Source organism: Podarcis bocagei (genome assembly GCF_964188305.1).
Source record: "Podarcis bocagei genome assembly, chromosome: 5".
NCBI classification, from domain to species: Eukaryota; Metazoa; Chordata; class Lepidosauria; order Squamata; family Lacertidae; genus Podarcis; species Podarcis bocagei.
In genome coordinates, this window is record NC_138129.1 from 48,365,165 (window position 1) to 48,392,272 (window position 27,108).

Consider the following 27,108-nt stretch of genomic DNA (forward strand, 5'->3'; position numbering starts at 1 on the left):
TCTGGGTGCATAGCCTAACCTAATCATTTGGCAGTAGACCCAGATCTCCATTGAACATCTGAAAAAAAATAGCTGGCAGAAGACTGAATTTCCAGCAGTGGGGAAGGGTTAAGCATCTCTCTTCCTGCCTTCCCACTTCATTTCACTCCCCTGCCAGCTGTTTGCGCCCCACAAGCTGGGATTCCAAGGCTCCTGTTTGCCTGCTAATAGGAGCTGGAGGATGAGGGTGAGTGCAGGGGAAAGAGTTGACTCCTTCCTCCCACCCCCACCTTCTCTCTGTCAAATTGTGGTCTTCCTTTCCCTTCTACTTTGAGGCATCAGAGGCCTGCATTAAACCCTGATTTCCAGTATGACATGTCCCTAGGGCCTTTCACAGGATTTTTGCAGCTTTAAAGAAAGCCCAACGCTGAGAGGAGAATTGAGTAACGACAGAGCTTTCCAGACTCGCCTCTCTGCTGAATGTCTAGCTTGGGCTCTGATGCAGAGCAAAGAGGGAGCTGTCGCAGGGATCTTCCTATAAATGTTGATGGACTCACAACTCACATCAAACTCAGCCAGCATGGCCAATGGGCAGGGTTGATGGGAGTTGTAGTTCACCAACATCTGAAGAGCTACAGGTTCCTCATTCCTTATAGAGCTTCATGGATGTGCCATCAGTAAATTGGCATTCTCTGTGTTTCTATTACAGTGGTACCTCTGGTTACATACTTAATTTGTTCCGGAGGTCCAAATTGTTCTTAACCTGAAGCACCACTTTAGCTAATGGGACCTCCTGCTGCTGCCACACCACCTCCACGCGATTTCTGTTCTCATCCTGAAGCAAGGTTCTTAACCCGAGGTGATATTTCTGGGTTAGCGGAGTCTGTAACCTGAAGCGTATGTAACCTGAAGTGTATGTAACCCGAGGTACCACTGTACTTAGTTGTTCAGTCCTCAGCCACTACGTTTTCAGCTTCGACCCTCTTCACAACTGTGACAATTAAGGCAGTAGACCTTAGAAAAGTTGGATTTTTCCAAGTCTGTACAGCCACACCTAGCTTTGAGATGGAGTGTCAGAGAACAGTTAGTCTTCCTTATTTTTTTTTAAAAAAACCACAACAGTATCTTCCCCACCTCCTTGCTCCATTTGTATCTGTAGACGGAATTCCAGAATGCCACACCTTGTCTGTTTCCCGTCTTTCCTTGTTACCTGTAACAAAAACAGAAGTGAATCTCTGCCAGGGGTGAATCTACACTGAGTCAGGCGGTGCTTAGCTGGAAACAGCCCAGTTCCATGAAACCGAAAGAGATTAGAGTAATTAAATCCAAGTGCAAATTTGCTAAACTGATACAAGCCTGAGATTTGGGATTCCTCAAAACGGATGTGAGTCAACCGCTGCCATTGTTCTCCAGTGAAATTTTGCTTTGGTATATGTGCAACAGTTAAGGGTGTCCCTGTGCCAGAGGACAAGGCTCCTGCACCTTTAAGTAGTTATACAGAGGAAGAAAATTCAGCAGGTGCAGCTGATCAGGAATCTGATGCCTCAAAGTAGTTCACCTTGGGGCCAACTAGATGCAACTTAGTGTGTAAGTTTTTTGTTATATAAATAAGCAGCCACAAGGAAGCCTGAGCACCTTGGACCCTTGGGGTTAAAGAGTGTTGCTGTTGTTCTAAACCTACAGTATTTCTCTTCCTACCAGCGCTGCAAAAATCACTTCTCCAAACCTGCTATTTGCATTCCAAGGGAAATTCTCATTGGGGCAATTGAATGTCATGTCTAGTTCAGTCCTTCACAGAATGGACAAACATGAAGACTAGCATATTACAATGCAGATGAAGCAATTATTAAATTGCAGAAATAATTTTTTTAAGGACCTTAAATACTGTTTATTAAAGTCATTAAAAGCACAAGAGAACAGGATGGGCTTGGGCTGGTACCTAAAAGATAGAAAATGAAGTGCTGGTGAATTTTAGGGAAGGAGCTTGGATGGATGCCACCACAGAAAAGGCCCTGTCTCCCACTGCTACTTGCTTAGCCTTCAAAGGGGGAAACCCCGGGAAGGGTCTCGAAAGCAGATCTCAGTTGGTGGCCAGGTTCATGTGGGAGAAGGCAGTTGAGTTCAGCTCCCATATATAGCAAGGATGGGGACTCCGTGACCCTCCAGACATTGTTGGACTCCATCTCCCATCAGCCCCAGCCAGTGTGGCCAGTGGTCAAGTAGGAGGGCCACAGGTTCTCTAACTTTGCCCTAATAAATGCAATCCGATCAGAGTAAATATGCAGAAGATCAGGCTGCATTTCCTGGGAGCTGGAGCATCTGGAATACCACATGTTCTGCTCTAGATGGAGGTGCCTGTTTTCTTATCCTCCTTGTTGCCCTTTTGCAGAAGACCAGGTGGCACAGCAGACAGAAGAGGTCTTCCAGAGCTATGTTTTCTATCGATACCAACAGGAGCAGGAGCAGACTGGGCAGGAAGCGCCAATAGATCCAGAAATAGCTGTGATGCAGCCGGAGCATGACAAGTAAGAGCACATATTTGAAACCTATACCCAAAATACAAGCCGTATGCCAGTCTGCCTCCACAGGCATGTCTAACACGGTCATTCGTCTCTTGGGCAGCATCAACAACCAAGTGGGCAGGCGCCTGGCCACCATAGGGGATGACATCAATGCACGGTATGACAGCGAGTTCTCTGAGATGCTGAAGTCACTGAAGCCCTCCAGGGACAATGCCTATGAGTACTTCATCAAAATAGCCTCCAGGTAGGTCTCCCAGACTCTACTTCTCCCTCCCCAAAAAGTGAGAGGCTGGCTCAGTTTTCTGATATGAAGAGTTCTCAGATGTTGCTCTGTTAGGTTCCCTCATAAGAAGAGGGAGAAGATTGAGACAAATTTTGGGCTTGTTGCTTTAATGTAGTTTGCTTTGATTTTATTGATGTTGTTTTGGTTTTAATTGAGATTGTTTTTTTTAAAAAAAATCTATTTAGTTAAATAAAAACATATACATCAATAACCTACAACAATAAAGAAATAAAGGACAACAGTATAACTGAACAAAAATTAAACATACACAAGACGTATAGAGAGAGATTTGGGTCATTGCATTCACATTCTCTGGAAAAAGAATAATGATAATGATGGCAACAATTGGTGTTGGAGGACAGCAACTTTAAAAACGTACTTGTTTCATTTATAAATATCAGGCTATTGTCCTCCGGGTCTTACGATGTTCGTGCAGCTGAAAAGTTACTAAGAATTGCAAATAGTAGCATATTTCACAAAAGTCATTACAGAAAAGTGGGTGATTAAAACAGGGGAGTAAGTGTGGACTCGATATGTAACTGCAGTTTTTAGGAAGGGACTTTGTACCCATTTTTGGTCCTTATTAAGGAAAAAATGCTGCCACTACAAGGATTCCATCTTGACTGTCATTTTCTGACCCACACAGCTTTAATTGCATGTTCACAGCAATTGTGTGATCAAGGTAGGAGGTTTTGCAGAAACTCTGCTCAAAGTAGTGAGCCAAACACCTGGACCCTCCCCATGCCATGTTGCAAAGTGAAGGGATCAACCCATTCCCTCTTGCCAAGTTCTTTCTAAACCAGCAGGCAGGTAGGGAAATTACCATAGGTGGTCTGGCAACAAGCAGCTTTGTTGCAGCCTAGAGCTTGTCCATGGTGGTCAGTTGCCAAAAGAAGGATTTGGGTCAGAGGTCTCCCTCATAATTCTCTTTCTGCTCCCTGACCCACAGCGCATACATGCCTATAGACGGGTGCACCCATACTCGTTCCCTGTGAATGTTGTTTAACTGTCTCTTGTGTCCTCTCTTCCTGCTCTCCCCTCCTTGGGAAGCCAAGCAGCGTTGCTCTCACCCCTTTGCCACCTTGAGGTGGTCAGTGTACTGCAACCAGGTAAATTAACCTACAGTGCTTTCTCTTCCCTCTCTTTCAGTGATGATGTGTGTGTGAACTCTCTCCATTCCATACTATGCCTGCTGAGATTTTTACAATGGCACACAAATCTTCAAGGTTATGCAACCTAATGAGACATGCTTCCATGTTTAAGTCTCATTTTGTCTTATAATTCTGGTTTTTTTAAAAAAAAAACCACAACAACCATCACAAAAATAATGATAATCCTGTTGTGATTTTTTTATTATTCTGCCAGTCAGCCAAAGGGGTTCTCTGAGCAGCTAACAATCAAGTTGAAATGCATGTAAAATTCAGTTAAATATTAGCCAAGTTGACTGGCAAACGTCTCTGAGCATCCTGCAAAAAGAGGTGGCATAGTTCTATAGATGGTGCCACCTCAGAAAAGGCCCTACTTCTTCCCCCTAAAGACTGTGGTACCTAGAGCAGAGCTATCCAGAAGATTTAAGTGCCAGAGCAGGCATCATATGGGATGTGTCTTGCTGTTTATGTGGATAGCAATTCTCAGCTTTCACAAGTCTTATTTTTCCCCTTTTCTTCTTGGATGCCAAAGGCATCCAAGTGTGCGCTGCTTTGCTTCTAGAGTGAACACTGTTTTCCTTCAACCATGTTGCTGGCCCTTGAACACAGGGTCAGATTTATTTGCTGGGTTGTTCAACTGTAGATTATGGACATCTCCAGTGTAAATGGTGCCATGGGTTGCAACTGAGGATAGGATTTGCCACAACCCATCACTTTTTGTGCTTTTCATTGCCACAGACCAGTGCTTGTACTTCGCAGTATGAACATAATGTGGTGTTGCAGCTGTACAAACAGAAGAAAATTTGTTTTCTGTTTAGATGAAATTACGTGACTGAGCCTTAACCCTGTTCCAATATGACTTTTGGAAGCAGATCTCCTTATATTCTTATTTTTATAATATTTATTACTTACCCTTTGCCAGCAGGTCCCAAGGCAGGTTACAACAATCTAAAATTCGGAATTAAAACAGCTAAGGCAGTACAGGCTTGGCCTGTGCATTCAAGCAGAATTTAGGGGAGAGAGGTACCATTTGAAGCCACAGGTGGGGAGTACTATATTTGCGTGTTTGTGCTTTTAAGTGTAAATTTATTACAAAGTTGTTTCTTCATTTTTATTTGTATGAATATTAGTATATTTGTATGAATATTATATATATTTAAAAAGTCATCATCACCTGCAGTCTGAAATGACAGTCCATTCTGCCGTCTTGGGATGCTTCTACCTCTTTTTATTGCATGTTATAGAAGGAGCAGGGACGCGGGTGGCGCTGTGGGTAAAACCTCAGTGCCTAGGACTTGTCGATCGAAAGGTCGGCGGTTCGAATCCCCACAGTGGGGTGAGCTCCCGTCGTTCGATCCCAGCTCCTTCCCACCTAGCAGTTCGAAAGCATCCCTAAGTGCAAGTAGATAAAATAGGTACCGCTTTATAGCGGGAAGGTAAACGGCATTTCCGTGCGCTGTGCTGGTGCTGGCTCACCAGAGCAGCTTCGTCACGCTGGCCACGTGACCCGGAAGTGTCTTCGGACAGCGCTGGCCCCCGGCCTCTTAAGCGAGATGAGCACGCAACCCCAGTCAGTCACGACTGGCCCGTACGGGCAGGGGTACCTTTACCTTTACCTTATAGAAGGAGCACCTCTCCCAGTATCTCCCACCTCAAGTCTTACAATCTGTGGAGGAGGCCCTACTCCTGGTCCCACCTAACATGGTGACTTGGGGTAGGGCCTTCTCTACTGTGGCCTCCCAGCTGTGGATTGGCCACACATTTTCGTAGTCAAGTAAACGACTTCTTTGTTCTGTTAGGCGTTTGGGGAGGAGTGAGCTGAGAATTGTTCTTCATCGTGATTCTTAACTGTAAGATAGATGTTTTCATGGTCTCTGGTCCCCCCCGCCCAAATATATATTTGCTGTGTTGCTGTATTTATCATTTGCTGTACACAGCCCAGGGATCCCTTTATGATGAAGGGTAGATTAGAAACAGAATGAATGATTGCAGCCTCACTTCCAGAGGAGTTGCAGCCCGTGAGAAGCCCATGTGGCTGGCCTTCCGGGACGCACACTTCTCAGCTGTAGAAAAGTACCTGAATAGAAAGTATCTACATTTTAGTAATCTGTGTACATTTGGATTCTTGGGAGGAACAGCTTGAACAAGATCCAAGTGACTGAAGGCATATACACAGCCTTTTCCCCCCTTGACGATATAATAGTCTTGTTAAATATGCCTTGTGCCTTAGCACTGCTCAAGGGAAGACGCTAGCATGCTGTTGAATGGTGAGGGGGCAGGTCAGAAAGTTGCTTTTAATGCTACAGCAGCAGACTGCGAACAAGCTGTGCCTCAGTAGAGGGTAGCAAAGGGCTGGCCATAAAACGTAGCCTGAATTTTCTAAGAATAATAATATGGTCTCTTCCGCAGTTTGTTTGAGAGTGGCATCAACTGGGGTCGTGTGATAGCACTGCTGGGCTTCGGCTACAGGATGGCAATCCATGTGTACCAGCAGGGGTTGACCGGCTTCCTAAGCAGGATCGCCCGCTACATGGCTGACTTTGTGCTTAGAAACCGCATTGCCCAGTGGATTGCCCAACAGGGAGGATGGGTAAGTGAACCGGAGAGCTGTCAAAGATGAGTGGGTTGGTTTTTTTAAAAACACACACACACATTTCTTTTACTATGAAAGTATGCTGGGACTGATCTGGGGTAGGCAGGAGTGGGCGCAGTAGGGCAGTGCCAGGCTGCTTCCCTCCCAACAGTGGAGTCATTGCTGTCTACTGAGAAGGTGTTGGGGGAGAGATCAGGGCTGTGCAGGGCCTTGGGGGTATGTGCCAGATCAACACTGCTGGTGCACCTTCCTGGCATCTAACTTTTCTTTCAGGGAGTGGGGAAATACATGCCAAGAAATTGCTGTGGTTACCCTGGAATGGGTCCTCCCAACATTTCTGCAGGTAACAGTATTTTTTCCCTCCTCCTCTAGGCGGCAGCACTGGACTTAAGCAACGTTTACTGGAAGTACGTGGTGACAGTGGCCGCCGTGATTTTGCTGGGCCACTTTGTGGTGCGGCGCTTCTTCAACAACCAGTGACCGGGAAGGAGAGTGTCACTGGCCGTTTGCATCCCAGCCACTGACTCGCTCCTGGGAGGTGACACTTGTCAAGGAGGAGTCAGGAAACAACCAAAGGAAGCCAGATGGTTCTTTATCACCTTCCAATATGACACCAGCTTATTAACCATCCACATGGAGATTTCAAACACAAGAAATCCACAGCATAGTATTTAAAAAGGTGGAACTGAGTATGGGAGAGGATTTATTACTTCAAGAGACCACTGGGGGGGGGGGGTTGAGAAAACAATAGGTTGGTTACATTCACAGTGTTGCCAGAGGAAAAGCCTCCCTGAAATCTCTTAAGGAGGACAAGTCCTTTTCCAGAACGTTCTCAGGGCCAGCATAATCTCAGCTTTTGCAATTCCATTGCTAAAGAAAGCAGAAGGTCAAGCAGCATGCACAGCACTGTTGTTTGCTCAGTACAGCTGTCAATTCTTCCACTGCCTTATGCTTTTCTAGTGCTGAAAGAATCATGTGGCTGATTGGGAGATCATGTAGATTTGCTCCTGGGTTATCAGCATGAGTAGCACCTTCTAAGATCTGTAGATGTACACCTAGACAAAGCCTATCCCAGAAGGAGCGGCCGAGTGAGACAATGTCTAAAATATTTCATTACAGTGGAACCTCGGTTTTCGAACATAATCCATTCCAGAAGACTGTTCGACTTCTGAAACGTTCAAAAACTGAGGAGCAATGGGCAGTCAGCAAAATCTACTAAGAAAATTGAAAAACACGCAGTGGAAGCCGTTCGACTTCTGAGGTGCATTTGAAAATGGAAGCAATTACTTCCGGGTTTTCGGCATTCGAAAACCAAAGCGTTCGGCTTCCGAGATGCTGAGGTTCCACTGTATATGCAGACCTATTTGTCATCCACCAGATTATTTCCTTGATCAGGCATAGAGCTCATTAGTTGATCACTCTCTTTTAACTTAGTTGCAGTGATTCTTCTCTGTCAGTGGAGAGCGCCAGCCATTGCAGAAGTTATGAATACGCTTCTTTTCATGCAGTAGAGATCTCTTGGTTCCTTGCGTGCCAGCATTATTGCTGTCCAGCTTGACCAGGTAGTCTGTGTATGCAGTTTGGGAGGGGGGCAAAAAGTTGTTGAAGGAATTGGGGAAGGCATTTTTTTTTGTTTGATTCCATTATAATTATTTACCCCTTTGACAATCACTAGCCCAAAGTTTCAATTCCCTTTGACGCAAATGGCGTCAAAAAGTCAGCACATGAATTGGTATCCCTAATGTAAGATAGGGATGGGGGACCTGTAGACCTCCAGATGTTATTGGACACAAACTCCCATCAGCCCCATACAGCATGGGCAGTAGTCAGGGATGATGGGAGCTGTAAGGAGGGCCACAGGTTCTCTAATTTTGCCCTAATAAATGCAATCCGATCAGAGTAAATATGCAGAAGATCAGGCTGCATTTCCTACAGGTTTTAGTGTGAAAGTTGAGCATGTGCTTATGTCTCCCACTGAAATTGATGGGATTTGGAAGTGCACGATTGGAGCTGTCCTTGACTCCAAGCAAATGTGCAGAGCTGGAACTTGCCATTTGAAGGAGTTCTGGTTTTCAAAGTCCTTAGCTGCAGAGTCCTGCTTAGCTACAAAAAAATTACAACACTCCACCAACCTGTCCACATTGCTTACTTAACTCTTGTTTTATAGCTTTTAAACTAGGATAAAACTGCATTGACTGCAGTGAAGCCAAGATTTTGAGCACAAAGGGTTCCTTTTCCTTGCTTTGCAGTTCCTCCCTTTACAAAGCTTACAAGGCAAAAGCTTACTTTGTAGCTTCTTTCATCTCTTTCTTGGTTTCCAAGAGCTCTTAAGACAAACACTTAGAAGCAATGTATGCATTTTCTGTACATTGTTTGTTTGCTTTTTTAAAAAAGTCACACCGCCTAGATTTCTTCTGAATGTGCATGCCAGCAATATTTGTTTTGTTTAAAATGTTTGATTTGGCTAACAATAATTTAACTTTGCCATGGCCTTAAGGTTTGTAATGGTTATGTCTTGATGCATGCTGAACTTCATCCCTGCCCAATGCAATCTTACTTTTCTGAAGTCCCATTTTGTTTCCAGTGAACCTATAGTCTGACGACGAGCTGCACATCTCATCATTCCTTACCGCTGGCTATGCTAAAACTGGGATTTGTCTGAGAACAGATCAGTAGGCTTCTGCTGTGTGTGTTTGTGTATCATACTAAAGTAGGAAAAGAATCTTTTTCAAAACAGCAGTTGTACAAAAAAAATCCATTGTACACTTATGTGGATCTAATCTACCAAGCCTATGGTAGCTTACTTCTAAGTAGATCTACAAAAGATTGCGAATCTAAGGTACTACTCATGGTGAAAATTGAAACGGGGGGTTTTATTTGTTTAGTTTATGCCAAACACTTTGATCTTTGGCACCACCCGCCATTGGCTCAGACTCTGCCCACTGCCAGTATATAGGCCCTGGGAGATTTCTCCCAAGGAAATGTGGCCCTTGGCAGGGAAGAAAGAAGAAGGTTGCTCATCCCTGCTGCATAGGTACACATCCTGCCACTCAGCTCAAGGGCTGGGTGGCAAACAATTTGAGTAAAAAAGCAAATCCAGGAGGCAGGGAGGCCCTGGTACTAGCTGATCCACACAGTGGCTGTCAACCACTGTGGATTTCACCAGCCAGAGTGTCCATGGAGATACAGAGATGGTAAAAGTTCTAGCAACGAGAACTCGCGTACAGAGATTTGTGGCAGCAATGCATTTTCAACAAATAGCCATTTCTGCCAAAGAAGAGCCAAGTAAAATTGCGGGAGAAAAGGAATCTGTTGGGAAAGGGAATTGCTCCAATAAATCTTTGTATCGCTTTAGGAATTTTTGTTTCTACTGATGGAGAAATTATGTGTAGATCAAAAGGTTGCACCATTCTGAGTTGCTTCAAATTTAAACATGTCATGTCATATCTTCTGTCATTTCGGACCAGGCTAGCAACTGCTGTATAAGTGACTCAAATATTATATATGAATACAGTGAATGCAGGTATGGCGTATGTAAACGACAAAGCTGCAGAAACACAGGCTAGGGTACTGGATGCAGAATTTAATTTCTTGAGAATCTCAGCATTGATTCTTCTACAAAGTAAGCAAGAAGAATCTAAGCTCTTTTGACTGTGAAGATACATCTGAAATGATGGGCAATGCTGCTGAAATCTCAGAGGTGGCTAACCAAAATATCTAAAGACTAACAGTGGGGCACCAGTGACCTCCATAGCTTTTTCACCCCATGATTAGGAAAACCAGACTAACAAGACAATCTTAATCATGCCTACTTTGAAGTAAATCCTATTGAATTCAGTGGGTCTCACTCCCCAGTAAATGGGATTAGGAGTGCGGTCTAAATTCTGCAAAATCAGCATTTGTGCAAGTTTGCCTGATTTATGCTGGATAAAGCATTTTAAATTTCAGAGCACGGAGTTCTGGGTAGAGGCAGAGGTCGGGCTTCACCAGCATCTTGGTTTGAGAAATGCTGCTTAAACGTTTGAAGAACGTGTGGCTTCAAAAGAGGATTAGACAAATTCATGAAGAATAAGGCTATCAATGGAGAAGTTCTACCTCCAGTTTCGGAGACAGTACACACCCAGGGAACCACAGGAGGGATGCGTGCTGTTGTAGCTTCCCATAGGCATCTGGTTGGACCACTGACTAAATGGGCCACTGCTCTGACACAGCAGGTGCCTCTTAGGTTCCAAATGAACACCGTTTCTGGGGGCTGGTCAGTAGCATTTGACTGTCTCCTACCTAGCAATGAATTTCCTCCCCCCCACACACACACACACATATATTAAAGGCTTTAGCTAATATTCTGTCCAACTCATTTCTTCAAGGGTTTCCATCTTATAGTCTCCATCTGTGCCATAGAATTGGTTGCCCCTCTAGAGCATAGGAAACACTCCTGGTGACACTTGTGGCAGCTCTGGGTTTATAGCCATGAAATAGGTAGAGGCAATGCTTCTCCAAGTAGACTGCTCAGCAGTCTAAACTACATGAGCCATTGAGGAAATCTTTGGGGATGACAGTTAAGTTTTTACATACATACTTGAAGCCATAATGTAGCTATGAATCTGCTCCCTTTGTTCTGTATTGTATTTAAGAAGCTGCTTATTATTTTCCGTGCATCACACCCAGCTTTAACAGCCCCCTTGCCCTCAGGGATTCAAAGGGAATGAAGCTAATAATCCAGAGGTACCCAGGATATCAGTGCATCCAGCAGAATTGCTTTTCATTATCTTGCCTCCTTACCTGCAAGGCGATCGCTCGAAAAGTGAATCACTGCTGGACGTGTGAATCGCTGGAGGAAGAAGAAAGAACGTCTTCCGGGGAAATAAATACAAACAGGGAAAGGGGCTGTCCTCTTCAAATCACATTGCTTAATGGCAATGTGGTGTGCATGGCAAGGAGTTTGGATAATTCCAGCTCTAAATGCAGATCCTGAATTGAGTGTTTATTGGAGGAAAAGAGTCTACAGCTCTCCTGCTGTACACACAGACTGCTTTGGGATTTGGAAAGATGCCCCTCTGTTTAATACAAGACAGACATCTAGCAGGGATTGTTGTTCTGGTCTCAAAAGGCCAAGAAAGACCTTCTATTGGATCTGGGTATATAAGGTTTCTTGCGTGTATCACATCATGCACCAAGCAAAAAACAATTGTGCCTTTCTACCTCCATCAAGATCTGACCCCTCCATGGGGGCATGGTGGTGCTACTACCTTTGGAGATACAGCGAAGGTGCGTCTTATAACACTCCCCAAATGAGCACTCCAGCATTCGTTGCGTGGGGTATTCATGGGGAATGCACTGGGTTGTTTTCCTGGAAAGCTATGCCTTCTATGTACTTCTGAATTGTGAAGTGCCTGGCACACTACTGGCACTAAGTAAATGTTAAATGGTAGTTTCTGTAATATATATGTCAAAATAAAAGTTATATGCAAATACAGATGGTTTTAAGTTTATGTTATTTAAGTGTATGAACATGAGCTCGAAATACAAGGTGTTTCCTTAATGTGTTTCTGTTTTTGTTTGTTGCTGTGGAGAGCTGTTTAGGAAGTGGCTTTGTTTTGATATTTTACGTTTTTTTAAAAGTGGATTTATGCTTCCAAAGCTGTGCCATCCCACTTACCGCATGAAGTTGTACAGTTTATAGAAGCCATCTTGGTTTTCCCTATAGCTTACAGCTTATGGTTTGTCTGGGAGAGGGTTTGGACAACATTCTAAGTCAAGTATGTCTTCGCTCCGTGTGGCACAGCAGCAAAAGGAGTGCAATCTCTTTTCCGAGACCCTGCCGTTCACACCAGGTTATGGCTTGGCTTATGCAATGGAAGTGGATTCTGCACTCTGCACAGCTCCTCACTCCCCCCTCCAAAATCAGGCTCCTTAGAGTATATAAAGTGACAGGAAAGTGCACTGGAATAAGTAAGATAACAATTGTTTGATGTGATATAATATGACCTCTCTGCAAACAAATCAGGATGAATGCAAAATAAATAGACTGTCAGGAAACAGCCTGGGTATTAAGAACATTACCTGCAGTGTAGGATGAAAGACGGAGGCACGGAGATTCATCTCACCTCCTGCATTTCCTACGCTGGCAATCTAATAAACACAGACAATAAAAGGAAAGTGGAAGCTAAAAGCAATTAATGAAGACTGGAAAAGGCAACCGTCTTAAATAGCCATAAAAGCAGCATTGCCTACTTGCTGACAAAATCCCAGGCAAAAAAGGTAGGTTTAGGTTACGATTAATTCTAAGCACATTTGCCTAGGAGTAAGCTTCATTGAAATTAATAGGACATACTTCTGAGTAGATATGCATAGGATTGCATTTGTAGGAGTTTTGACTGGAAGCTGCCATGGCCATCCTTGTGAACAGTCAACCCAAATGTGATAAAAACACAAGGGCTGGTCAATTTCAAACTAATATTTGTATGTTTTTGTTGCACACTGGACCAAAAGGTCCTGGCAAGACACTATTGTTCTGCCTTACCCAACTATTTTTGTGTGCGTGTGGAATCTGCTGCCATTCCAAGGTAGGTAAGTTATTGACACAAATTATATCCCACCTTCCAGTAAAATATCCAAAGTGGCTTATAGTCTGGATAAAAATACACAAGCTATAATAAAAACAAGCACAACAATATCAAATAACATCACCGAAATCGGTCACCTGATAAAAGTCACCTGATTTTCATGCCACAGATGCCAAGTCTGGATGCCAGCTTGTGCCAGTCATTCCCACTAATGCTCTTTGCCTCTAACAGCAGCTGCAGCTGCTCAAAGAGCTCATGGAGGATTCTGGAACCCCCCAAAAATGCATCTCCATGTCATTCCAGACATCAACTAGCCATCCAACTGGATGTAAAGACCTTCGTTGCCTCTCCCTCTGGAGTTGTAGGCATCTGTTGTTCTGCACCCTTGACACTTTTTCCTGCCTGCTCCATCCTCACCAGTAGTTTCCACTTGATTTCACCGCTAATCTTCCACAGGAAATCATTTCCCCAAATGCATACGTTTTGACCATTTTCAATCAGGCAATGGAGAAAATTTAGGCATACTCTTTAATGTAAGGATGGGGAATGTGTGGCCCTCCAGATATTGAGATTCAGCTTACATCAACCCCAGCCAACATGATCAATGGTCAATGGTGATGGAGTATTGTAATCCAGAAATATGGAGGGGGGCACAAATTCACCACCCTTGCTATAAAATGAAAGGGAAGTAGAGCTTTGTGGAAGGGCCACCACTCTGGGTTGAGCATCCGCTTTGCATGCAGATTCAATCCCCAGCATTTCTAAGGACGGCTAAGAGAGAATTAGTCTGAAACGCTGGATTGCCAGTTAGTGTAGACAACATTGAGCTAGATGCAAACATTGAGTTTGACTCAGTATAAGGCAAATTTCTATGTTCCAACATGACTTAAGAACTAGGCCCCGAGTTTAAAATTCCCAAATAAGTTTTCCATTTATGCATTTATAGAATTGTCATTACTGTTAATGCTCCTTATCTTAATATAAGGTAAAGGGTAAAGGGCCCCTGGACAGTTAAGTCCCGTCAAAGGCGACTATAGGGTGTGGTGTTCATCTCGCTTTCAGGCTGAGGGAGCCAGCATTTGTCCACAGACAGCTTTCCGGCTCATGGCCAGCATGACTGAACCGCTTCTGGTGCAACGGAACACCATATCAGAAACCAGAGCTCACAGAAACGCCATTTACCACTTGCACTAGTGTCCTTTGAACTGCTAGGTTGGCAGAAGCTGGGACAGAGCAATGGACAATCACCCTGTTGCAGGATTTGAACCGCTGACCTTCTGATCAGCAAGCCCAAGAGGCTCAGTGGTTTAGACCGCAGCGCAATACTGTATTTTAATATACCACCTGCCTTATCCGGAATGGCTGAGGATAGCTAGATGGCGTGGTCATATCTCACTGACCATATAAAGCAGGTTGTCGCTTTTCCGATTCTATGAAGGAAGAACTGAGGCTGAATGAAAGAGGTCCAAACACGGCAGTCCAGGGCAGAGCTGGAATCTGAACAGAGAGACATATAGGAGCATGTGAAACTGACTGCTGGCCTACTGGTTTCTGTAGGCCCACTAGGTCTCACATCATGTTGCTTCTGAGGGGTCAAAGGTAACAAAATGCATCCAAACAGAAAATTGTACATTCATTTAACCCCATATCTAGTCATCGTGGTTACCAGGTGCTGGCCAAACAGTCCTGGCACTGTTACCTCCCTTATTCTGATGCATTTGTTGTTTTAGCTGGCTTTGCCTTGAATCACCTGTGCCCCCCCCCATTCTGCTCCAGAGGGTCGCCCAGCCCTGTGGAGCAGGTTTTGTGCAGTTTTGGTGGGGTGAGGAAGTGCTGCTGCATGCGCAGGAGTCTGCTCACATCACATTGGATATTGCCCTTGACTATCTCTCCCTTCTAAGTGTTCCTGGCACCCTGGTATGCCAATGAGATGCAACTGCAGCCAAGCAGTGCCAGAGGAACAGCTGTCACTCGTGTCCCGGCCTTTTCATCGCATGAAAGCCCTTTCATTCTGTCTACAGACTTTATTTTATTTATTTATTCCCCTCCTTTCAAAACAATTCCAGTACAGAAGCAGACTAGGAAAGAGCTCAACTTATAAGGCTTGTTAAAAGAGGAACGTCTTTCGCAGGTGCTGGCAAGGGAGCAGAGATGGTACCTGTCTAACATTCAAGGGAAGGGAATGCCAAAGGGTAGATGCTACAACACCAAAGGCCTGATTCCTACACTGGGTGGAATGGACCTCCTGATAAGGTGGAGTCTGCAAGAGGCTCTCACAAGCATCCCAGAAAAATGGGACAATAATGGTTATTTCAACAATTCTAACGCTGTGGATACCAAGGATGCCTGCATCACTTGAGAAACCAGGTTAATCCACAGAGAAACAAGAGTGCACTGGTAACCCCCAGGTCCAACTTGCACTGGTAACCCCCAGGTCCAATTCTACTGAGTGTGCATTACATTGGCAGGTGGGGAGCAATGTGCTACTGTAACTTAAGCGGGATCATAGTCTATTCTTAACCTTCCTGTCTCATAGCAGGTTCAGCAGAGACCCATAAAAAGATACACACCAAGAATGCTACCAGCTGCACTTGCTCCTGCAGGATTCTCTCTCCCTCTTTGTTTAGTAGAAGGTTAAACATAACAAAAGATAAATGGCCCTCATAAAAAGGGCAGCTGCTGTCTAACAATCCCCCTCCCACAAAAAGAGAGAGCCTTATAATGGTAGTTAACCAAACTTCTCAATTGTAGTTATTAACTCCACAACAGCCAAGGTTAAGACCTAATTAAATTTTCACCGAAGGTAGCATTGGAGTGAAGGAATGTACTGTAAGTCCTGAAGCAGACTTCACTGCTGCCTAATAGCTCCATAATGGGCCTAACACCAAATTAACCTAAGCCTCCTTCACCTAATCCCACAGGACATTTTTTTTAAAGCAGCTGTCCTGGGGGAGAAAGAGGCCCAAGGGGAAGGCATGTACCGTAATTGACTCTCATAGCCATGAGATATTTTGTAATGTTCTATTGGCTGCTTTGAGATTTTAAAAAAATAGAAATTGGTACCGAAATGACCAATACATTCATAACCAAAACAAAAATAAAACAGGATGGGGGCAGCCAGTGAGCTCAGGACAGAAAAAATGTGCCTCAGACTTTTCTAATCCTATATGCCCCAGTGTCTCTGCATCAATGTGTCTGAGGGTATTTCTACACAGTGGCAGCCTCTGGTCTTAGTGTATATATGTTTTTGCCCTAAGATGACATAGTAACTAAGGGAGACCCTGCTTCCCCATCCAAAGTAGTCACATCCTGGGAAGCGGAATTACCTGCCTCAACCAGCCTGTTTCCTGGTCTCAGCACCCCTATGTCATCTTTTTGTTTCCCCTTCCTCATCTGCCCCAGCCTGCCCACCCCACTCTTCAGCATAGTGACGCTTTGGGACTCATGACACCTGCACTGGAGGAATTGGGAAGGTGTGGTCCTCCCAATGTTGTTGCACTCCTTCTTCCATTGTCCCTGACCACTGTCGATGCTGGCTTGAAGGGAGATGGAGTTCAACAATGTCTGGAGGGCCACAGGGTCTCCATCCTTGTTGTATATTCAAGGAAGGGGACACAGTGCTCTGGGTGCATGTGATTTTGCACAAGTAAGTTTACTGCTGTTTTTAATACATGCCCAGCATCATACTTAAATCAGCTCTAAGCAGTTACCCCTGAGATACGGATATATTTTATGACAGGCTGAAAGTCCAACTCCTGCTGTGCTTGCTACATGACCCATGGCACAAGGAGATCATTTTGTTCTGGAGGTCTTTGAAACCTTTGTCTTGCAAAGCCAAACTCAGATCCTGGAAATGTGTGCCCCACACTTTAGAATTGGAGATCAGCACAACTTGTACTATTGTAGATGCAGCTTGTTCCCTTTGGGTCTGGTCCAGTTTGCATAATGAGAATCAGATTTCTCTAATGTCCTGGGGACCAGGTTGCCATTATATATCCAAATAACACCAATGATGCACATATGTAGCAAACACTTATCTGACAACCGAGAAGGGAGCTAACAAAAGGGAGTGCATCCTTCCTTCATCACAACATTCTCCTATGGCCTTAGTAAATAAACTGGGTTTCTCATTAACTTCACAGTTTGCTCTTTCCAGTTTGCATTTAATACAGTAGCAACTGCTTCCCTAGATACCCAGGTGCACACTGTCTTAACAGTCAGGCAGAAAGAAGCATTAAGATTACAGCCCTACAGTGTGATTTCCATTACCAAAGCAATTCTACTATGAAAGTGTCTGCTGTGGACACTGCAATCTTGGCTCTGGAGTAAATTTGCGCGACTGGAGCATTGGGATCTGGTTGAGTCTGGTCTAGCCAAGCAGATAACTTCAGGTGGGTTCACAGAAGAATGTGCAAATACCAGGTCTCCCTGTTATTATTATTATTATTTTCATATTCATATTCATTATTATTATTTTCATATTTCATACTTGGGAGAACCATCTATACCAAACAATGGATCACATGTGCTCCTTCGTACGACATGAGAATAGCCATAACAAGTGCAGATTCCCACCAACACACTTGGGACACTGCACCTTGCAAGGAGAATCAGGACTGAACCAGCAATGTTGTCCTAAATTCCTTCTGTGTTGGTTCTATATGCCTTTTCTTTTCCCCCTCCCTGATCTCTTAGAGTAAATACATTCAATAAAAACACATGTAATTAATGTCTGGGTCAATAGCTGGTCTAAGAAGTACTTGGGGCTCCAGATTTCTCCTAGGCCAACACCGCAGACAAATTTTGGATGTAGCAGAACTGTTATTTGTCATCCAATCTTCACATCAGTTCTTCCTTGCTTATTGTCAAACAAGGAAGAATATTAAGTACTCCGTTGCAAAGATCTCAAGAGCCTTTGCTCTTCTGTCTCAAGAAGTTGAAAACACAAGTGAGCTATTCCCAAAGGCCCTATGAAGAAAATTGCTTTGGGATAAATAGTCCATAGTCAGTGACTATCTATGCTGAAGAACATAAAGTATCTCTGCTCCCTGTGTTGTTGAAGCAAATGCTCATTCACATCTAATTCCAGCTTCCCATACCTAAAACACTCAGCAGAACGGCTCACTATCTCTTACAGCAGGTGGCAATAATGACAGCAAGAAGATAAGACTAAAGGAGGAGGCTTGCTGAAGGTGTCCTGCCCAAAGCTGATCTCACAGACTGTAGTAATACTTCTTAGTTATAGTTTGCTTGCTCAAGCTCTTTGCTGCAACAGGCATTGTACTGACATCCAGATGCCCATTCTTGGATTAATGCATTTCATTTGCTACTTTGAAGGGACAGCTGCATGCAGAAAGTTAACGGCACTTACAGAAAGCTCTGCACAATCACACCAGCTCACATCTGCTCCTTAGCACAAATGTCTCCCACCAAATAATTTTCTTTAGCACCATTTGAGTGCAATAAAACATAACACTAATTATGTGCAACAGCAATAATATTAAATTCCATCTGGACACATCAGCCTTGTTTCAAGGCATAAAAAATTAGATAACTATCTATAGCCAAAGCGAATGAGTCTTTAATGCTCTCTGTGTTGCAGGCAAGCCGCTAATGGAAATGGATGTCTAGCTTTTATTTGCATTTAGCATGCATCTGTAATGTTGCTGTTATTTATTCAAGTGGCTTATGCTAACTTTGGCAGAGAGGTGCTCCCAAGTGCATATGGCTAATGAAGGTTGCACAGCAAAGAGCATCAGTAATTAAACAGCAAACACAACAGCTCAGATGCTTCTGCACCAAGGGTTTCAATACTCAAAAGGCCTGTTTCAAATGCATGGGAAGGGAACTGGGGAAGACCAGAGCATTCAAAGAGATTTGTAGACATCATCTTGGCTGGTAAGCTTTGCAATACGAATTTGGCCCTTTGAGGACCACCGGATGCCCAGCAGCTAACCCAGAGGGATGAGAGATGAGTGGAGGGAGTTGACAGTGGTACAAGGTTAGGCTAGCAGCTCTCTTTGGTGTACAGCAGGAGGGTGGGGAACCCGAGGGTCGCATTTCCTCCAGTGAAACCTTCCACACGCCATTGGTGGGAAGGGCCAGAGGCAAATGTGAGCAGAGCAACAATGTAAATGTTACTGTTGTACAGGACGCTAGGTTCTATCCTCCATCTAGATGAGCAATAAGCATTATCAGAGTTCAAGGACATATTCCAGCCAGTCAAAAACCGGGGGTGCAAAGAAGGGCTGGTAAGGAGTGTGGTGCAGAAGATGGCCTGGGGACAGGTTATAATGGGGCCTGAGGTTCACTATTCCTGGTGTGCAGCCTGGGAGCTGACTCACCACCTCATCCTCTTCTTAAGAATCTCCTTCACCAAGGTTTTACAACAACCCTGGAAGGTAGGACACTACTATCACCACCATATTCTGGGTGAGGACTGAGCAATGGCCTGCCCAAGGCCCTTCGACGAGTTGATTGTGGCAGATGGGATTTTTTTTAAAGGAGAAGCTTCCTGGTTCAGCTCTGAATCTCTTCTAGGAACTGCACCAGCTCGTCAGCCTGGCCTGGCTCCGCAAGCCGTTCAGCCCAACTCTGACGGGTGACTGGCCTCGGAGAAGGGTCGCTGCTGTACCCCGCCCTCTGCAGCCTGTTACACAAACGGTGCGCCGCCGGGGAGAGAGCGAGAGCGATCTCCTCCTCTCTCCTTATCGTATTTGCACGCTGCAGTCCCTGTTGTGTAACCCGACCCACACAGGCTCTTCGCAAAGGCGACGCCTCGCCCCGGCTCTCTCCCTCCCGCTTCTTGGGCACAGCGAGAGCTCGAGAGAGGCTGAAGCCCATTGGCTCGCTCCTCGCGTCCGCCCTGGCAAGACGGTGAAGTTCCGCTCCGGGAAGGTAAGGGAAACAAAAGGCGGCGCGTGGGGGGCGCCCGAGCCGCGCAACTTTGCCAGGGTGGTCGCGTTCTGTTGCAAAGCGGGACGTTCCATCCGCTCGGACAACGGAATGCCTCTCAAAGAAGCAACACGGGCGCAATGGCTCCCCACCCCCAGCACACACACAGCATGCAGCCAATTAAGCCACGCTGGGCTGCGTCGAGGCGGAAGGTCAAGCCAAGCCACCTCTCCGTCTTTCTAGAAACGTTAACAGCAAAGACCCCTGTGTCACCCTGAAGCGTGACCAACCGAACGGCCCTTGGATTGTGGCGGGAGAGCTTTCCTGCGCGACTCTAGTCCGCGAAAGCTTGTATCATATGCCGTCTGTGCAAAGCGTTTTCGCAGGCTGCAGCAGCAGGGCTCTCTTGCTGTTGCTGGGTTTTTTAAAAAAAATATTACTGTAATTCTAGAAATGTACAATGATCCTCCCTACAGTGTTACCTATTCTCCTCATCTGTTCATCATAGTGTAACAAATTGAGACTATGAATACGTATTAGAACTTCAGAATGGGAATCAAGATTCCTGTTGTCTGTGGAGCTGGAAGTAATTTTTTTACAAAACAAAACTGAAAACAGGAAATACTTCAGTCAAAAAACATCTTGCATATGGGGAATTCCCAATGGAATTAAATGAAGCGATCAAAAATAACTTGTTTATTCCACCTATCTTTAACAGAGCATTCAGGCTGCAGGGCGTGTGAAATAATTTTTTCCTGATCTCCAATAAAGGCAAACAGTATCAGAATTTTCTGTTTGATAAGAAATCTGATCCTCAGCAAACTCTAGTTTAACACCAGGCTCTCAATGGGACTAAAAAGTCTTTAGCTATAATCCTATAACTACTTGAAATGAATGGGACATACTTCAGGGGGTGGGGAAGCACACTAAATCTGTTTTCTGATCATTATCCCTGACTGCTTACTAGAGAATCTGCTGTCTGGTACACAGTTGTTAAGTGTAATTATGTAGGTAAGGGTTTGCCAAATGAAAAAATAAAGCATGAGAATTGCTTTGCCTTAAATAAAGCTTGAGTGGCTGTCTGGCAAGGATGCTGTAGTCACAATCTGCACTGCACATCCTGCATTGAACAGTGAGTTGAGACTTGATGGCCTCTAAGGTCCCTTCCAATTCTATGATCAAGGCCTATCTACTACAGCATCTTGTCCCCTACAGCAGATGATGAGCATCCCCTATTCTTTGTCTCCAACATCCCATAAGCAAGACATATATGCTAGTTCTGAACATGAAGCTTCTAATGGGTGATAAGTGGCCTACCTGAAGAACAGCAGCAGACTGCTAAGGGGAGATAAATTTGCCAAATTAGATTGCCATGGTCTTAACAGCATTCTTGATACAGTAAAATGGCTTACTTTAACTTTAAAATGCTAATAACAGCATCCTCGAAGGAAAGATCACTGGAAAAGGAGCATCTGCATCTGTCCCTCATTTTAACCAACACAAGAAAAAAGATCTTTGCTTTATTTCCTTTAACCTACAGAAGGAAACACATCTCAAGTTGAGAGTAAGTACCTCCCAATGTGAAAATAACTAATGGTGTACAATTACCAATTTTCAGTTTCAAAGGCACAGGCGCAATCCGTATTTGCTAGAACTGTCTGGCTGAGGATGTGGGTCCACGCTCTTGGCTTCACAGCCTTGCCCCATCTTGGTGGATTCCTGGGCTGGTTCTTCACTCGGAAGGAAGTGCCCACGTGGTTTGAAGATCTGAAGAAACCGTCATGGCGTCCACCCAATAAAATGTTCCCAGTTGCTTGGACGACACTGTATACAAGCATGGGGTAAGGCTTCCTGGGCAAGGCTCCAGTCCTAAGCACATGCTAGAAAGCAAGCCCAACTGAATTCAGTGGAACTCAGGTCCAAGAAAAAATACATGGGATCAGACTGACAGCAATTCCATTTGCCTCTGCTGCTTCTATTGTAGCCTTTGTAGCAACTAGTTGGCTGATTTCCTCTTCGCGATGGGTTTTTCCAGTTAGTCACACTCAACATAGATCCATGGAATAGACACAACTCACTCAGGTACCTTCATTTCAGTGGGTTTTAGTTGGGTGCTACCTGTTGCAATTACAGTGGTGCCCCGCAAGACGAATGCCTCGCAAGACGGAAAACTCGCTAGACGAAAGAGTTTTCCGTTTTTTGAGTTGTTCCGCAAAACGAATTTCCCTATGGGCTTGCTTCGCAAGATGAAACGTCTTGCGAGTTCTTGCAAGTTTGTTTCCTTTTTCTTAAAGCCGTTAATAGCCGCTAAGCCGCTAATAGCCGTGCTTCGCAAGACGAAAAAACCGCAAGACGAAGAGACTCGCGGAACGGATTAATTTCGTCTTGCGAGGCACCACTGTAATCCTGACCCAGTGGCTCCTTGCTTCCGTCTCACTTCTTGCATTTCATGTTGGGAATGGCTATCCTAGAGTCCCCCGCAATGGATTAAGTAGTGTCAGGATGCTGCCTTTAATGAGGATGTTCCAGTCTACTGTCTCCATCCAGGAGGACAGAAGTTGCGACTCTTAGGTTGCAATCCTAAACACACTTTCTTAAGAGTTAATTCCAAAGTACCATTGAAAGTGGGCCTTCCTTCTGAGTAGACAGGTGTAGAATTGCACTTAATATCTTAGACCCTTCTGCACTACTTGTTTAATGCAGATTCCTTGGGGGCTCAGAACTCCTGCTAGATTGGTAGTGATAACCGAAAATGATGCAACATTAAACTAGGGAAATAGAGAACATTAAAAGGGAAATAGAGTAAGCCACAACTTAGACACATTTATATTGTGCACATTTAGCTTTACACGTGTAGCAAAAAAATAAAAAGGGGTGGAAATGGGGCTGGGTTCCTGGGGAAATGATGTTGGCAATCCGACCCACCATTGAACCCAATGGGTTTTGGCTATACAGTGGTACCTTGGGTTAAGTACTTAATTCGTTCCGGAGGTCTGTTCTTAACCTGAAACTGTTCTTAACCTGAAGCACCACTTTAGCTAATAGGACCTCCTGCTGCTGCCACGCCACCGCAGCCCGATTTCTGTTCTTATCCTGAAGCAAAGTTCTTAACCTGAAACACTATTTCTGGGTTAGCGGAGTCTGTAACCTGAAGCGTATGTAACCTGAAGCGTATGTAACCCAAGGTACCACTGTACAGAATTTTGGCTTTAGGTGCGATCCCCAGAATGTAACCCCTATGTAAGTTGCAGGCTTTCTGTAGTGAAATTCTAGCTATATTGATAAACTAAGTGCTTGTGCAGCGGCACCATAGATTTGTTATGTCTTATCTTTGAGATTTCTACTGAAAAAGCTTCAAAGGTACTAAGCTATCATCTAAGCTGCATTTCACTGGTGTTAAGGCTTACACGGGAAGGGTTGCTCAGAGTAGTAATCCTACTGAAGCAAAGCTGATAATGGGGCATTCAAAAGCAAAGCATTGTCTGGTTTTATTTTCTGCAGGTATGCTTCATATTTGGTGTGGAAGGACCTTGATGGCTTCAACAGTCAAGCAGTTGTCCCACTGGGCCTCTATGGAGCTCAGCTTGCACTGAACTGGGCATGGACTCCTATATTCTTTGGAGCTCACAACCTAAAGCTGGTAATGTATCCCAAACATTTGCTGTACCATTATGTTGCCTGTATTGCAGTTACCTTTTTGGGACCTCCAATGAGGCTGACTAGGAAACTGCTGGGCTAAAATTGTTCAGTGGAATGTGCAGACTCTTTAAAAAAAATCCTCTAGCAGGCATGTTTATGTAAACGCACACAATATTTCTGGGCCTCAAAATATACTGAGTTTCTGCTAGAAATGTCAAAACTAGTCCAGAGTGAGGCTTTCAGTTGTTGAGCCAGTGGGACACAGTGCTTCAAATGTTAGACCAGAACTGTGGAGAAACCCACTCTGCCATGAAGCTCACTGAGTGAACTTGGGCCAGTCATAAGCTCTCATCTTAAGCTACCTCACAGGGTTGTTGTGGAGAGAAAATAGGGGCAAAGTTCCCTGTAAGAAAAACAGGATATAAATGTAACAAACAAACTAGAACTACTTCCTTTACGGTTTTGTTCTTTGCTCTCTCTGGCCCCAAGCCCTTGATTTTCTGTCCATGTTCCCAAAGGGTAAAGCAGAAAAAGAGGGCAAAACAACCTGCTACAGAACAAAGCAGGCAGATAGGTTAATGTGTTTTAGTGGCTATTAAAGTTCCCTGGGCACACAATACATGAGTCTTCAAGTGAGGTCTTCCATAATGTTTGTAGCTGGCATTTAGTTACAAGAGCAAGGAGAATTTGATGAACTGGGGCAAAAGGCTTGCATGGCTTGTATCCACTTTGTAGCTGGCTCCTGCCAGTGATATCAGCCCCTTGCAGTTCTCTTTACTGCCTTCAAAATTAAAGCAGCTGGCTGCCTCGAAAAGGGTGTGAAGCTAGCACCGTTATGATCGGGGTGATCCATATTTTTCAGTTGAGAATGGTGTGTCTTGAGATAAGCAGCTCTGAGCACCACACCTTGACCTAATCAGCAAGCAAAGGCCAGAGCTTCAGTGCGCTCATTATTCATATGTGCCTTATTAAACTGTAAAATGCCAAAGTGTTAATAAGAGAATATGTATGATAGGAGTTGTTTGGATTAGCACATTTAGACACTTAGCGCTGCATTAGAGATGAAGAAAAGGAGAGCCTGGAATGTTCAGATGGCTAAATTCCAGCCTCTAGGGAACTGAGAAAGAATGCCAACATTTATAAGCACAGATGGAAGTGACAATACAACTTGGAAAATTTGGTAATAAGGGTAATAACTCTTATCCTGCTCTGGTAAAGGGAATATGGCCCACCCAGCCCCATCCTATGCTCTGCTGTCTACTGGCACAATAGCATAATATCTGGTGAAAGGATTCTATAGTTGACACCTGGGAAAACCTTGCTCTAACACTATGAGCTGGATCCACCCTGTGCACTGAGCTAGCCGCCATCACTACCACTAGTGCCTGCTAACTAAAAGCTGCTGTCCCGATTCCTGCATTGTGCAAAGATCTTTGCAAGGGAGGCAGGGAAATGAGGGGACCAGCAACTTGTTCCAGTTGCCAATGGAGCAATGCTTCCACTGACAAAAAGCTCTGGCATGAAAAGCCTGATAGGTATATGGGAGCAGATGGGGCAGTCCTGGAGTGCTCAGCCACTTGCTTTGTGTAGGATCATTCTCAGCCTTGTGGTAAAAGAAGAGACTGCGTCTTTTGCATTCTGTCCAGTGTGTCAATCATTTAGACATTGCTATTTCTCTTTTCCAGGCCCTGATCGACATTGTGGCTCTTTATGGGTTAGTGCTGGGCACGATGTATTCCTGGTACCCTATTAACAAAACAGCAACACTGCTGATGCTGCCTTACCTTGCCTGGCTGACCTTAGCTTCTTCTCTTACCTACCGTATCTGGAAAGACAATCCTGAAAAGGGAAAGAAGAAAGAATAAGGAAGGAACTGGGGAAATGGACATATTTGGTGAAACCCTTTGACCCTGAGATCCAGTACTATGGAAGGAAGTTAATTTAACTGGCACAAAAGCATTTAGCATTTAAGGGTTGGGAGATAGGGAATCCTTTACGAAATGCAATGGCACATATTAAGAAGACTGTTATACATTCTGAGTTTGAAAAGCACAGTTCCCATCCTCATTCAAAGCACTATTTTATACATGTTTACTCAGAAAAGTCTCACTGAATTGATTGAAGCCTAATGAGACGATGTTGTCAGGTAACATATAGATAAGCCCTTCTTACAACTTTGGATTAGCTTTGTTTTGTTTCATTGAATTGTAGTTAGAAGACTACTTTAGAAAAATCTGGAGGTACACTAGACTCATTAAGAGTTGAACACCCATATATGTGTTGTACTAATGAGGGTTGCTTCACACATTCATGCTTTTTAGGTGCATACATTAACTTTTCCTCTCCCATTTCCTCCCCTCTTCATTCGTTTCCCCAAGTGCCATAATTTAGATTGTAACACATTGGGGCAAGGACCTATATTTTTTTGTTGGCTTCATTCCAAAGGCATATAAGCAGTGCAATCCTACATATGTCTATTTGCAAGTAAGCTATATTGAGTTCAGTAGGGCCTACTCCCAGGAAAGCGTGTATAGGACTGAGGTGCAAGTCTTTATACACCTAAACATGTAAAGTGTGGATGTTTAAGCACTGGTTTTTGGTTTTTTTTGTGGAGTTGGGAATAGCCTCAGGCACTCTGTTAGGTGGATACTCAGTGGCATAGCTGGGTGAATGTATGAAAAGGCTCAGATGCTGAGATTGGAACAGGAATTATTTTCACCCGACAGGAGGGTTTGCTCTGTTTTTACAAGTCAGTTATTACATGGGCAGATGGTTACACATGAATGCACCATGATGAGGAATTTCACAAGCCTTGTTTTCATTTGTTTAAAGTAAAGGAATTCAGTTTTAGTGCTGGCGACAGAACCGAGCAACTGCTGGAAATGGGTTTGAGTCCCTAAAAGTTATAGTATATTTGCTTTTGCTGCTTGAGATTAACATGGAAATAGATTTAATAAGTTGTGGGGTTTTTTAAAAAAGTGGGGGAGCTGCTATTATTGCTTCTTTCTCCCAGTAGCCCTTGGTGCAACCTGAAATCTGTTTAGCATCCAGCAGAGGCTTACTTAATGAAGTTTGCCCAATGCCCTCTTAACACTGCTACAAACTGCAGACTTTGGGGCTTTGACATCATATTCTGCTTTTTCTCCCCTTTGCATTGTTTTGTTGAACATCCAGCCTGACCAAGTGTTTCAGGCAATGTATTTTTCTAGAAGAGGTGCCAGAACTCACTATGAATGCCTCCTTTGTTCCCTTATAATGGCAATGACGCCCACCTGAGAGGTGCTGGAACTGAGTTCCGGCAAGTTCCGCCTGAAAAAAACCGTTTCTGGGGAACATAAGTTTGCTCATGACTTTGTGAATTTTGCTTTGTCCTAATAAAGGTATTGTCCTACTGTGGCTTTTGGATTTTTTTCCTAATGGGCAACACAGTCTTTAAGCAGAGCAGGCAGGCTGGTTTTCAGGACATCTGGAGGTCAATGCATAA

At 44.3% G+C, this 27,108-nt stretch overlaps 3 protein-coding genes and 1 long non-coding RNA gene across 7 annotated transcripts in view; 2 read left to right on the forward strand and 2 right to left on the reverse strand.

The window, feature by feature from the left end:
• The window catches only part of BAK1 (BCL2 antagonist/killer 1), a 39,620-nt gene extending 27,619 nt beyond the window's left edge, over positions 1-12,001 (forward strand). For 2 of the 4 annotated variants that reach the window (XM_081195897.1, XM_081195898.1), the window contains 4 exons: positions 2,369-2,504; positions 2,602-2,745; positions 6,342-6,522; positions 6,898-12,001. In XM_081195897.1, coding sequence (XP_081052023.1) covers positions 2,369-2,504; positions 2,602-2,745; positions 6,342-6,522; positions 6,898-7,005 — 569 coding nt within the window. In that variant the 3' untranslated portion in view covers positions 7,006-12,001. Of the gene's footprint in view, positions 1-2,368; positions 2,505-2,601; positions 2,746-3,834; positions 4,975-6,341; positions 6,523-6,897 lie in introns of those variants that run through there. The other 2 variants (XR_014008563.1, XM_081195899.1) reach the window with 2 other exon arrangements.
• On the reverse strand, positions 11,262-21,719 carry LOC308587938. Its single transcript, XR_014008564.1, has 4 exons — positions 21,594-21,719; positions 14,492-14,588; positions 12,589-12,657; positions 11,262-11,356 (listed from the first exon to the last, which is right to left on the reverse strand). It is a non-coding gene; the product is annotated as an uncharacterized lncRNA (long non-coding RNA).
• On the forward strand, positions 21,654-27,020 carry LOC308587931 (translocator protein-like; the record flags this gene model as incomplete). Its single annotated transcript, XM_081195904.1, has 3 exons — positions 21,654-21,826; positions 23,487-23,625; positions 25,310-27,020. 3 exons carry the CDS (start codon positions 21,654-21,656, stop codon positions 25,487-25,489), a joined length of 492 nt encoding a protein of 163 aa, XP_081052030.1. The 3' UTR covers positions 25,490-27,020.
• OARD1 (O-acyl-ADP-ribose deacylase 1) overlaps positions 22,387-27,108 on the reverse strand; it is a gene marked incomplete at its 5' end in the record, with an annotated part of 33,913 nt that continues 29,191 nt past the window's right edge. The window contains 2 exons of the mRNA XM_081195918.1: positions 22,387-22,461; positions 25,408-25,463. Of these exons, the coding sequence (XP_081052044.1) occupies positions 25,424-25,463 (40 nt within the window). The 3' untranslated portion in view covers positions 22,387-22,461; positions 25,408-25,423. The remainder of the gene's footprint in view (positions 22,462-25,407; positions 25,464-27,108) is intronic.